Source organism: Ostrinia furnacalis, unplaced genomic scaffold (assembly GCF_004193835.3).
Source record: "Ostrinia furnacalis isolate ACB-3 unplaced genomic scaffold, ASM419383v2 OfSCF4915, whole genome shotgun sequence".
NCBI lineage: Eukaryota > Metazoa > Arthropoda > Insecta > Lepidoptera > Crambidae > Ostrinia > Ostrinia furnacalis.
The window spans coordinates 2,062,785-2,077,085 of NW_021135154.1; the positions used below are offsets into that span (position 1 = coordinate 2,062,785).

The window sequence follows — 14,301 nt, forward strand, 5'->3', positions numbered from 1 at the left end:
GCACTCAAAACTTCCGTCATTATGGAATCACTAAAATTTTAGATCAGTAATGCACTTAAACACTCAACTTGAATCCCTTTCTGCAAGAGAAACAGAAATATTAGAAGTTATCGCTACGACACAGCGCCATCTGGCAACTGTTTTTTCTCGTAATGGGTAAGTGTGTTTTTATAATTCTTGTTTTTTTTCAGTATTAAAGAAAACTTAAAAACTTCTAATGTTGATCAGTTTTAATATGATAAAATGTAATTTAATAGAACATCGTTTTGCAATAAATGTAAGTATTTTTTTTATCATAAGGTTTTTTCTTCGGTTTTTAATTAGGCTACGTCAATGTGACTATTGTTTGTTAATTTAAACATTAAACTTTTCTAAGCAATCGTATAAAGTTTGTTCATTTTTTGGCACATATTTATTACGATATCCAATAGCATGGAATTAAAACAATTACCGGCAAAAGCGCCATCTATTGAAATATTTTCCTTACTATTTTCAATTCATTGAAAGCTTCCTGCAGTCTGTCTGCAGCTTTATATTGTGTTGTTTTTGTAAAGATCTTAGGAAGTGCGGGAGTATTCACATTTTTATTTTATTTTAAGATGTTACAGTTCGACCGCCATAGAACCCAACCAATGAAGGAATAGTAGAAAGTAGAGACGACTTTTTTTTATAAATTTATTGTGCATTACACTACCTACCTACTTCAGATCTGAATTTCCCACACTACAAGATTGGTATTCAAGAAATTTCATGATTACTGTTTGTTTCATAGTTCCTCATATGAAGAATTTTTCTCATGTTTTTGTTTGTGGAATCATTATTCTCATTGGCTATTGTATGTAAGTTTGTAAAAAAGCTCATTATTGAGGTTCTCTATAAATTATACTGCTTCTTCAGATATTAATTGTATTCTCGCTTATTTGTAATAGGATAGATACCACGATGCTCTACATAAGTAGGTAGCTCTACTCTACTTTTTGAAAAGAGGCTGTTTTTAAACAATTTTAAAAAAAGCTACTGCNGGGCACCCTTACCTACCTCTTAAATTAAATATTGTAGTGGACTTCAGACATTTGTCTTTAATTATGAAGGCAAATGTCGAAAATGAAAAAAATAAAATAAGCATTCTTTGGTCGATTTTTAATCTTCTACGAATTTGGAAACTAATTCATTCAGACTAATTAAGAAAATTATCATTAATTTCCTTTTATGTTAATTTTACATTCTCTTGTTGGGGTCAAATGAGGAAAAACCACAAAGGGAATATAAAATACGGTAAATAATTTGTTTTGTATTTTCTCTTTTAATTTGACTTGAAAAACATTGGCATGTCTTAAAACTTTAGATTTATTTTCTAATTCTTGATTTTTCTATTAATTGAAAAATCCTCATAGTTCTATGGTGTAAATTTTCGTAAGGGAAGTTGATCAAGGTTGCTAACATAAAATAACGAAAAAAGGTTTTCAAAGAAAAAATAACCCAGACACGACGAAGTATTTAATTTTTTCCCCTTTCATACATTCTTTTCTAAATTCGTCATAAACTGTCGAGAGCACATTCATTTTAATTATACATTATACTTAACAAAACCTCACATTTTCTGGCGTGATTAACTACATTAATTTAACTGTACAATAATAATTACGAGACCTTTAATTATTACAATAATATAGTTTAGGTAAGTATGGTTCTAATCATAGTGTCTACTGAAATCTTTTAATATACAGTTTTATAGAAGCTATCGACTTTATCTGAAGTAATATTTATTTGTTAGTGATTAATTTTTCATTTATTTTAAAAATTTGAATAATTACGAGAGACGTAAGTACTCGGCCAATTAATTTATCTATTTTTAAAACTGTGTAGGTAATTTTCAGATAAAGTCAATGTAGAAACGAAATGCTTTGTCTTGTATTAATCAGGACAATTACATATTGATTACATATGGCGATTTGATACATAATAGTCTCGATTCGCCTATGGTTTCATGAAAATCTAAGGTGCTTGAATAAACTGTAAACATGTAAAAAATTCGGTCACCTAGACGAGGTCGCCTTTTGTACAAAAACATCTAATTATTCACTATAAAATTACGGGACAATACAGATTTAATGAATTAGATCCGATTGAACTACTAAGTTTACAAAACATTTATTACATAGATATAATAATATGATAAAATAGGGAAGATGAAGGTAGCTAAATAGTAAAGATGGTAGCCTAAGTCTGGGATGAGTTTATGCCGATCTCTAAGTAGACAAAAAAACACTTGAAATAACTTTCAAAGTACCTAATGTACACGATTCTTTAAATGTAGAGCAAGATACAAATTTTACATTGTGTATAAATAAATAATAAAATATTCAACTAAAACAAAATAAAAAGTAATAGGAGAGGCTAAAGCAAACAGTACAATGAACCGATAGAGGACAATATTAATGCACTTGCCCATAATACCTAATTAATTGATTATAACATCAACTTCAATATTTTAAAAAATGACATAACAGTAACTTAATGAATAATCTACTGGAACCGAGTTAAAGCTTTGTCAGAAATCCATAATTTAAATAACAAAATTTACGAATTATCAGATAAGAAATTAAACAGTAATAAATATTTGATCATAATGTGGATTCTATCCTCTGCTTATGTGTGTAATATATTTAATATAGAAATGTGATGCGTCGATGGTAGTAATAGGTACATACTTAGCTATAATGGCTGCCGTAATCTATATTAATGCATACATATCGTACAAATCGACGATGGATATCTATAACTGCCACCAAAGCAACCCGAGTAATTCAACAATTTGGTAACGAAAATAAAAGTTAACCGATTTAAGACTAATCACCCTCTGAACAGCGATACGAATACAACAATAAGCAGTCTCACAAAATATTTTACAAAATTTATTTTCAATAAACTATCTAGAAACTATAATTCATCGGTGACGTCTTTAATATTCGTAAATCGTACTTAAATAAATTTCAAAATACATAATATCAGCACTATACTAGACATTATTAATATCAGGAATCGTTATCTACTCATTTACTTAGTCTCGTTAAAATTACAGAACATAATTTCGTAATTAATACTATACACAAATCGACAACACAATCATTATCTTACTATGAGATTCTCTGGGACTCGAGGCGCGCCTCGGCAAAGCGTCCTTACGTACGAGACGGTATAGCAACGCAACGTTCTGTCGTTTCAAGACTTGAAACATTGGACGTGAACGAATCCAAACTTTAAGTACGACCACATTTCACACTTTAGTCCTATGGAACTTTCCTTTCGGCCGTCGGATTTAGCTGGCTATACCGTGGTGAAGAGGGTAAGTCCCAGAGAAGGGCGCGGGTCACTGATGGTGTTTGGCCGGCGGTGCGTGGTGCAGCGCTACGTGGTGCGGCGCGTGGTGGTGGGCGCCATGGTGGTTGTGGTTGTTCGCATTCGAATTGTTGTTGTTGTTCTGCGCCGCCTGGGCCGCCTGCCGCTGCGAGTTCTTCTTGTTCTTCATCCGTCTATTCTGAAACCATATTTTCACCTGTCTCTCTGTCAGGTTAAGATTCCGCGCGAGCTCCCACCTCTTCTGCTTCGATACGTAAGCGTTGAAGAGGAACTCTTTCTCTAGTTCGAGGGTTTGGAACTTGGAGTAGGGTTTGCGTTTTTTGCGAACCGTTACTTGGCCCGCCCAGTCGAGGGGATTCGATGATCCGCAGCCGACTCCAACGCCGACTGACATCGACAGGGAACCTGAACAAATAAAAACCTCTATGAGATTGGAACTTCCTAGGTTACTTACTACAGACTAAATTAATATTCTAACATGCAATAAGACAATCATCCAAAGAATATTCTCTACTATTGGCACAATTTCTCTCTAGAAAAAAATTATATTTATATTCCTTTTAAATGCAACATATTTTTAAATTATTACTTAAAAGTGCAGTTTTTATAATACGACGCCTCTATAAACTGCAGAGCGCGGTGCATTCGCTTTAAATGAACTATTTCCATGCGGCGTTCATAGAAACAATTGGAGGCGAACGTTCCACGCGTTAGAAGTAACTCGCAGAGGGGTTTATGTGCGCGGTCCCTTTGATGAGATCACCGGCCATAAACTTTGTATGCTACGAGGCGACCTTCTCGATATTCGATGCGTGCAACACACTGCACCATTTCCTATTATTCAAAACGGTACTCGCATGAACATTGCGAAATAGATGCCTCATTGTCTAGCCGATGAATGCACGCGCTAGTGTCGTAAGCCAACTCTTGTATCTCGAAACGGACAGACATGGATCTATAGAGGCCGGCTTGCATAAATAACAATAGTTCTGAATGTATACCCAATGATTTAAGAAAATTTGCTACAGCCGGGCCTATTGCCAGCAATTTAGTGTCGTTTTGTAAAGTAATGTATACGACATGATAAATAGTTTTTGAAGCAATCATTCTGAAGCAACCATTGTTAAAGCAATTTATAGCTTGCTTGCGATTTGTTTTTAGTTTACTCGTAGTTGCTAGATTTAAATTTTGAGCAGAGTATTTTTGTTTCACAATATTTTTAGATTTTTGGTAGCTAATAAAAATCTTTACTATGTGCATGTTACAAAAACCAATAGGGCCCATAAGTTTCGCATTCTATGAGCTTTTTATTTTGTTTGTGATTACTACTCTTTTTACTTTTTCGCCTCTTAATGTTAGTAGCCACCCAAACGACAGGTTTTTACCGAAGTAAGTGGTTCATAAAACTGCCCTACCACAATATGTGAATGTGACTTCAAATTTTGTAAATAAAACGATACAAAAATTTTACAGGAAGTGTTTGACTATTTCGATAATTATAAATTCCATTTTTTGGCATTTTAATCGATAAAAAGAAGAATCCAAGATAAAATTTGGACAAAGTATAAAATATTTATTAAACTTATATTTGGAAAAATCCCTTTAATAGATTAACATTTTTGTTGTAAATCATAATGATCTTTCTATAAATACAGAGTTATTATGAAGTGGTATACAAAGGCAGCTAATTGAGCCTCTTCCAGACAGGCTCCATTATCCTTGGAAAGAATTGCCAATTGTTTAAAGAGAACATAATGACAAGTCGAGTTGTCAATTATGAGGGGATAGGTAGCGATCAGTGGTAATAAAAGTGCGGGTTCTCTTCGCCCGTAAAAGTTACCTACCCGACCGCGGGCATTGTCTATCGACAGAGCAAGATTGTCGAGGCAATTGTCATGCCAAGTCTTAACATGAAGACCATAGGGTTCAAAATCGCAAGTAGCATGTCGGAATGTTGCCCTCGGTGTCTTTAAAGGAGCAATGATGGGACCTGATTTGAAAGTTTTTTTCTCTAGTAGGAATGTTGGTCAAGTGCAATATTCACTTGACTCAACAAAGTTGTAGGAGCAACTGGCAATTTATAATTTTGGACTGATGATAAAAAAACTTGAGACTATTTAACGATCTAAGCGGTGACAGTGTCCATTTATTGTTCAATATCGAGGAAAAAAATTAATTGAACTCTGAGCAGTGATGCATCAAACGAGTGAATGTCCTATGACTCATGCTAAGTCTAGTGCAGACATTTCACAAACCGTTTACTAACCCGTAAATGCACAAATCAAAGTCAATGTCAACCTCAGGTGGGCCATAAACACACAATCATAAAGTGACGTGAACACTCGTTTAACTTTTTCAACAATTGTTTCCTTTTAATGGGCCATTATATGCGCGTTTTACGCAAAATTATGTCAAGTTACACCTCTGCCGTAACAGTAGCACGATAAACCCATCTTTATGGTTAGACGGCGATCGAAAGTGAACTAGCAACGAGCGCTTATGAATGAAGCCTTTTTATTGCCCTCATATTGACATGGCGGTTGTAGTTTCGTAATTACAACTCACTACCGCGATTTAGGGAAGAATCCATTACTATTGCATGCTGTGACGTCGGCGCAGTTTTATGATTCATAAAAGTGATACGAATCTTACGACAGAGAAACGTATCGCAGGCACCGGCTACTTAGACTCCTGTCTAGTTTTTTATCACCTCATCAGCCTATAATGTGTTTATTGTAGCAATATTTGGTTTATTGCCACTACTCAAAGATCGGTTTATTGTCTTAACGCTCAGGTATCGTGTTTATTTATTAGTTATACATTTTTATTGGCGCTTTATTTTACGTAAAGTTTAATTTATTGTCGGTTGTATAGCGCCGTTTTACATTGCCTATAAAATGGTGCTTACGGTACGTTTTTAAACATTTGTAGCACGTGTTTCGTTCATTCATCAAATTTATGGTAGCCTGTGGGAAAATGTTTTGATTTGGGCGCCCGCTCGGGCGAAGGCTCGGGATTACAAGCTAACGGAGGCAATAGTGCTTTGTTTATAGTCAGTTTTATGGACTCATTTGGTACAATGATAACCTTTATGCGGTGATAGCATCTGTTTAGGAAGTACGATTTTTACGTTTGTGGAAACGTTTAGGAGTGATCCATTTTTTGAACTATGACTTTATGGGTTTTTGACAATAGAGTTATGGTAATAAGTGTTATGTTTTTACGTTGGTTTTCAAGTCATGTTAGTTGTTTTAGATATTTCCAAAACAATGTTATGGGCAATATTGATTTTTTACTTTAATTTAATGGACTCAAAATTTTATTTCTATTAAATTATGTGAAAAAAACTTTTTACAGGAAGTAAACTTTTACAAACAATTTACGAACAATCTGAAAGAGCAAAAGTTATCAAACATACACAAATAAAATGAAATTGTGCCAATCAGCATTGTTGGACATCTGTATGAGAAAGATAGCAGAATCAGACATTGCAGAAGTGTGCAACGAAGTATCAGTGCGGCACTCTCACAGCGGCGCCGCGCCTCTGTGTGCGTGCGGCACACATCGCGCGCCGCTGTGTGCAGCCGCCGCGCGCCATCTAGCGGAAGGCAGCCAGAAACCACCGAGGTCAAGGCTGACAAACTCATAATAAATTATTTACAAATCAACTTTATCAGCATCATTTCTCCACCAATCTCTGAAAATTCAAAAAACATGTAACACACCAATATCACTCAAAACCGGCCCTCACTTTGTATATTTGTTTATAAATTCAAGAAAATGTTTTGCCGAACGTATGTTTGGCTCGGGCTACCGATAAGTTCAGCTAAAGATTACAAACAGACCGCGGCCGGACGTAAAAACGTGAGCGCCAGGTTCGAGGAGCGTACATAAATATCTATGAGTAAGCAGATCTACTGACCGGGTAAGGAGCCTGGAGGCGGGTATGGCGCACTGGACACTGACTCGGGAGCGTAGTTTCGCAGCCCGTACGCGTCGTGCGAGAAGCTGGATGCTTCGGAGACGGCCGTCCTGCGCTCCTCGCCACCGACGTAGGGCAGGGGCTGGTCACCGCGCGGGGCTCCGTACGGGTAGTTCCAGCAGGGCTGTGAGAATCCTTGATGGCAGCCACCGTCAGCGTACGGTTTGTACTCGCCACCACTAGCCGGCCAGAAGGGGAGCGACGATTTGCGCTCCCTCTCCACAGGCAGGTTGTAGTAGGTGGGGGCGGTGGGGTACTGATGCTCGAAGGAAGCCGGCGCATCTGGGGGGTATCCCCAGGGTTGCTGCGCGTGCCTGATGACGCCGGGCTCCGGCTCGTACCGCTTGGCCGGGATGTGCAGCGGCGGCTGCGGAGGGTTGGAGCCCACGGAGGCCGGCGAGGCGCTGGAGGCCGAGGGCGGCGCGGCAGCTGGCGCGGCTGGGGGCGAGCCCCCGGGCGGCGACGCGTGCGCTTCCTCGTACAGCGCGCCGCCGACCCCGTTCATCATGGTCCACCAGGCCGGCCCGGCGGAGTGGCCGGATGCGGGCGCTGGCGACGCGGCAGCCGCATCGCAGGGCGCGCCGAGGCCCCCGACATGGTTGTCAGGGTACAGGGTGGCGGCCGGGCAAGCCACGGGGGAGAATGAACGTCACAGGCCGGTTCACGCGCGTCGCGGGCACATTGCACCGCGAAAACACGCGTCCCACACACCGCAGCAGCACATGAAAATTAAAACGCGATTCCCGATTTAGCTAGCCCACCGGACGAGAGTCGACCGCAGGTTACCGTCCAGAAAAATAGTCGAGCTCGGTGGAAACGTCGCGCCTCGGAACGCGTTGAACAGTCACTGATATGATAAGCTCGTAACCTCGAAAAAAAAATCAAGTCCGTTTATTATTGTTGAAACTGTCTCTTGAAAAACAATGATTAATGAATTTAAAATGGTCCACTGTGGTCAACGATAGTCTATTTATTAGTAAGTTGGGTCGCCCGGTGATGGAAGAGTTTTTCTTATTTTTGTTAGCCGATTGTTAGGGAGCGACGAGTTGTTGTCTCGCGTGTCGTGTGTGATCGCAGCGATGGGTACACGCGAGGCGCGCGTTCTGCGGCGCGGTCGAGCGCGGAGTGGCGGCGTGTGGCAGTGTGGCGCGCACACAGGCGCGCACGCCCGGCCATCTAGCGGCGGGCGGCGGAACCGCGGCCCGAGAGACTTGCCGCGCCGTAGGCGGGCGGCTGGCTTGGCGCCCAAGCTCCGGCGTTCAATTCCTAGCGCTTTCGTAGCTTTTTTTCTTTGACGCCTTGATACTGATACTCGCTAGCATTTTTATAATTCAAAAAATTATTGATTTGACAAATTTTTTATACTTTCGTTTGAATGTAAAAATATTATTCTAACTTATTAAATGTCTTATTTTAAATTTTAATTCTTTGATGCACTTACTTAGAAGTTATGAAAATTATCAAAAAGTTAAACCCATTAAGTGCGTTTAACTGCTGATTTGGAGCAATGAACAACTTGTTAATAGGCTGGTATATCAATGTACGGCGAAGGGTTGTCGAGAACGGAGGCTCGGGTGCGTAGTAAAGCGATTAATGGAGGCAAAATAGCCATAAACTGCCGTTTAACCAAACTGCAAGCGTCACTCGCCATCACCGAGTTGCCACCAATAAAAAACGCGAGACTTTATGACGGCAACTCACTCACATTTTATTGTGAGTATAAACTTAATTTTATCGTCTGTTAATTTCACCACAAATAAACTAGGTACTAGATTAAATTATATAATTTTATTTTATGAGCATTGTCAATGGCAAGGCCGTGGTCTAATGCCTTACATTTTAGTCTATTGACAGTTCAACGGCTTTTAGACTAACTTTGAGCTAATTACTAAGATAAAAATACAAAATGTGCGTCACTTGGACTCTATCTACTGTCGTACTCGTCCTTAGCGCTCTCTAAAAACCCCAAAATAAATTAATGCATATTACCATACCAAAATTAGTTGGAGGGCCGTCGTTATAGCGACGCCAAGACATCCCCTAGCAAAAGCACCCTTTCTTTCCACCAAACAATGGCTCTTACAGCCGATAAATTTAGTTACAATATTTCACACCTATAGATGTTGTTTACACAACGTACAGCTATAAAATATATCAGACGAACAATGGATAAACATACATAACCCGACAAATGACAGTGTGTTAACATGGTGCTAATGCAACCAGGATAGTCAAAATAAAATGCGGTGTAACAACACTAATTTCCCACACTTGGTTTTTTTGTAATACTTGCGAGTCAATGGTTAATGTGATTGCATGAAAGGTGGAGCGATAAATTTGCAAGTGAACAGACGTGTCAACAATACTAATACATTGGATTACTGTGTTTTCTTTACTTAACTGAATAAAGCACCAAAAGCTCTTTGAATAGTGCACTGTTTGACAAAGCAGTGCTGAAAGGTTTGTACAAAACCAGAATGCGATTTATCACATAGAATTACATGTCAATTAATTTGATAATTTACACTTTTGTGCTACGAAAGCCATTGGTATTTGAGGGGTTAAATGTAGAGTAATTTGTATAGATAGACGTTATTTCTCAAACTGTCAGAGTATAGATTAAAAAGTGCCAAATCATATCGTAATGCTTAATCATATTATCAACATCATCAGGTCATTTAGTCTTCATTGCAGGAGCACCATCGTCTCTACTTTATAAAATGTTTAATACTAGAGGTTATTGTTAATCTACTTATCAACTTCATTTTTGTCCTGAACATTTTGTTTTAAGGATAAAACTATGACCGATCTCTACACACATGTGTCCCCATGATATGTAAAGTCTCTAAAATAAAAAGAAAGTAGATAGTACCAAGACAGACGCTCGGAGCGCGTTGAATGACAGAAACAAACATAGTAACAAGTGCGCGCGCAGGCGTCTATAAATATTTACGTTAGCTGTACAGGCCATTGGTCGCCCATACGTCGGCCGTATAAAAGTATGAATTCTTATCTGTAACGCGTTACGCAAACGCACCGAATTGAGCTTGTAACGTAGATAATCTATGTACGTAACAAATCCAACGTGCCATAGGTATGATTACGAAAATATCACTTTTGTAGTCGATAAAATATGTTCAGGTAATGCGGAATGTGTAGTTTCCATAAATTACGTATGTGGGTTACGACTTTTATTATATTCTAATGCAAGTGTTGACACATTTATCGTTTTACATGACGTTAGTTTTATTTCAGGTTTTTTTACGAGACAAATATATTTTCTAAATGAGCTAAAACGATGTATTGATTTTTCCATAAATGCAACGTCCTGTTAAAACGTTTACAGTAATTTACTGAAACTGGATTGTAGGTAATGAGTTTTCTGCAAGTCCCGTTTAGTTGTTTCATAAGTAGCCCGCTTATGTGGCTTAAACCGTTAAATGACAAATATACTTTCACATTATGTAGTAATATTGATTCTTTTAAGAGGTTAAGCTCTTTTAAATTAACAGTTTATTTCATATCAGTGACTGATCAAGAATCCGATTCGGTTACAGTTTTTAATTAAATGCGTTTAAGAGATCTCTACATTGATATTTTATAAGATAAAAAATAATAACCCAGAAACAAATAATTTGTAATAAGCACATATAGTAGTAGACTATGTAGAGTTGGTTACTAAATATTTAGTTCTACAACTTGGTTATTATACACATTATTAAACAAAATCTTTCTTATTAACTTAGACCTTTATGATTTATGACTCTACACTCAAGTAATTAAATAAATCTATCCTTGAATTAAATGAACTTCTGACCGTCACAACAAATGCAAAGCCGAATTTTAAGTAGGTAGGTAGGTACTTAGTAAATATCAATAAACATTTCCACCCTTATTTCAGCTTTCGTGCTGCCTGAAATTAAGGCCAATATATTTCTACAACATTAATTAAAATATTAGTATGCGGATAATTTTTGTGATTTCCACCTGCGTGTAAAGAGGCAATATTCAAAGGAATTATATTCACCTTGTCGTAAGCTCGCGAGCGACGTCTGCGTGAAGGGACAGGGTAACCTGAAAAAAATAACAGAAATGTACACCGTATACTGGGCATATTGTAAATTATTAATATTACATACAATAGGAAACATAATTACTACTGGCGAGTCAGGTGCGACCAATCAGTAAGCCGTAAAAACCCCATTGGAGACCTGTTGGTCCTATTAACCGTTAATTAATTCGTTAATAACCGGACTTGCGGACCACAAAAAGAATAATTTTAATTTTTTCATTGTAATATATTGAGACTTTTATATGGTAACCTCTTTTTTATTGATCCCATCATCTCTTTCGGGCTGTGCCTCGGTGAAATTCCAGCTACGATACTAAATAACATGCTTTAAGTGTGCTAAATGTAATAAGATAACTTAATTCGTGATTACTTTACAAAATAATATCATTAATTTCGTAATTTTACGATGTTATTTAACGGAAAATTTCCTAAATACAGAAACTGACTGTAATAAAATATCAGTTTAATCCAATATTATAAGGATGAGACCACATATAAAATTGACCATTCGAGTGAAAAGTGTCCAATAGTTGAAAGACATATTACCCAGGATTGTTCATATTGGTGAAATAAAACTTTAAGTTGAAACAGAAAAACGAGTATTTTTTTAAACTAATACAAAAAGAGCACAAAAAACAAATGACATCCTACAAAGTAATGACGTAACATAACAAGCCGCAGGAACTAAGCTTAAATCATTACAGGGCATTAAACGTCGGGGCGCGTTGCTATGTCTATTTTTAAGAAGATCATGGCGTCTACATGCGACCCATAATGTTCATGGTTTCTATTTATTCCCAAACTCCATGGCCCCTACTATAGAGCTGCTCATATTTTTATCCTTCTGGCCTTCATTGCGTTTTTGGTTGTGATGATTTTAATAAAATTTTCTACTAAATGAAATACGACGATTATTTTGAAAGCAACTTAACATTGAGAATTAAAATCAAGTTCATATCAACGAGCGGAGACTTTTTTTTTTTTTTTTTTTTCTCTTGGCCTGTATCTCACCTTTAATGATAAAGTGCTTTACATGCTTAATTGAATTGAAAGAAAATACAATTCTCTTTGCAACTGAAACGTGATTGGCTGGTCAATTTTCAATGTATTTGACACTGGTTATAGCTACAAAAACTTAAGCCACGTCTCGTAGAGTTTAGGAAAAAATCTTAATAGATCGATCTGATTAAAAAAGTCAGATGGTACGGCCCCATACGATAAATCCTTTCTAAGTCATTCGATACGGCAGAAAGTCACGAAGTTTACATAAAATAGGCGATTCGAATGCCAGGATTTTTTCGGCGAATGGAGGGTGCTCACCGACTAAGGCGAAAAAACATGTTTACAAGGATTTTTTCACTTTAACGACGCGTTGCGATCGTAAATCCTGTTTTGTGTTACGTAACAATTATACGCGGCCGTAGTGATTGATTTTGAACAGTTCACTGCTGTGGACGAGTCTGGGGGAGTCATTATTTGAATGAAAATGGTACATAAGTATGTGATGAGAAGTACATTGTTTTCTTCCACAAACTTTTGTAGTCTTTTCTTGAGGTAAATATAGTAACACTATTTTAAAATAGATGCATGTCAGAAAATGTTGCAGCTAGCGTGATGAAGGAAAAAGTTGTTTAAATTATTATAAATAACATTCTTATGTGCATTCTCTAATTATTGTCTATGGTAGAGTCTTAAGGTGACTGCCGAATATACTTTTCACCTAAAACAATCAATTAAGATCCGATGCCCAAAGAGTAGTCGAGCGAAAATCTAATTTATATTATGTAAATGGAAAAATATCAATATTACACTTATTCTTAAAATCATATTATCGTCTGCAGGCTCTAAAAGCATTTGTAATACTATTTTTACATTCTGATACATTCATATTTTTCATAGGTCAGTCAAAACATTCGTCCAATGAAACTGGCCTGATACATTTGCCTACGTGTACACAGCGCTACCTACAGCTACGGTAGCTCGATTGGAGCGCTGCCAATTTAGTGGAACACACCCCGCGCGGCGCTAGACGAGGCCGCCTAATGTATTTCGCTGGGTATACCTATTTTCGTCTAAGCGGGACATGAACGTGTGTTTGTATGATGAAAATATGATACAGATAAATGATGATATTATTTTTGGGAGGGTACTTCTTTCAAGAGTATTCTATTAGATATTTAGACTCGTATCTAAAAGGATCAATCATAAGCATGCAACTAAAATTGAGCTTTTTTGAATGACGTTTCAGAGCCTAAAGTCTTGAATCTGAACTATAGAGTTCTTACAGTAACTTTAATTCTATTTCTTGTCTTTGACTAATAAAAGTAAATTGGATTTTGTTTTACTTTTATTTTGAATTCATTGCAGTTTGTTTTTCTTTGTCTACTCCAACACCGAATTTACTTTTACGAGTAATGTATACCAGCACACGTATCCTCCAAATACCTATCAAGCGAGATTAGGACCAAATCCGTCGGGAAACTTGAGCCATCCGAACTTCGGCGTTCATCTAACTTTATTCGAACAGAAACTTCTATCAGGAATCGTAATCCGGGCGTTTAACTTTTTTTCAAGTACCTCCCAGTAAATAGAGCGACAGAACTACACAGACCACTCCAGTTGACATTTACGACTCAATTCCAAAGCATAGGCCGACGTCAAAACGGGTGTGTGCTGCCATCTTAATTAGACCCGCCCCTCCTCCTCCCGCTCTCCCCGTAATCAAATCAACGCAGCCTGTTAACTTATGTTGGGAGCTCTACTTAAGCTGGACGGCTCTGGGTTTCAATAGCCCTGGTGATAGGACGAGTTTGGACACATTATTACAAGCTGTCAAGTTTCGTTATCTCTGCCACGAGTGCGTATGTAACTCCCACGACCGCAGTGG

At 37.6% G+C, this 14,301-nt stretch overlaps 1 protein-coding gene across 4 annotated transcripts in view; it reads right to left on the reverse strand.

The window, feature by feature from the left end:
• Positions 1 to 1,398: 1,398 nt before the first annotated feature.
• Positions 1,399 to 14,301, reverse strand: part of Abd-b (abdominal B) — a 108,535-nt gene continuing 95,632 nt past the window's right edge. For all 4 annotated transcript variants that reach the window (XM_028314825.1, XM_028314826.1, XM_028314827.1 and 1 more), the window contains 3 exons: positions 11,370 to 11,416; positions 7,283 to 7,891; positions 1,399 to 3,765 (listed from right to left, as the gene is read on the reverse strand). In XM_028314825.1, the coding sequence (XP_028170626.1) occupies positions 3,371 to 3,765; positions 7,283 to 7,891; positions 11,370 to 11,416 (1,051 nt within the window). In that variant the 3' untranslated portion in view covers positions 1,399 to 3,370. The remainder of the gene's footprint in view (positions 3,766 to 7,282; positions 7,892 to 11,369; positions 11,417 to 14,301) is intronic.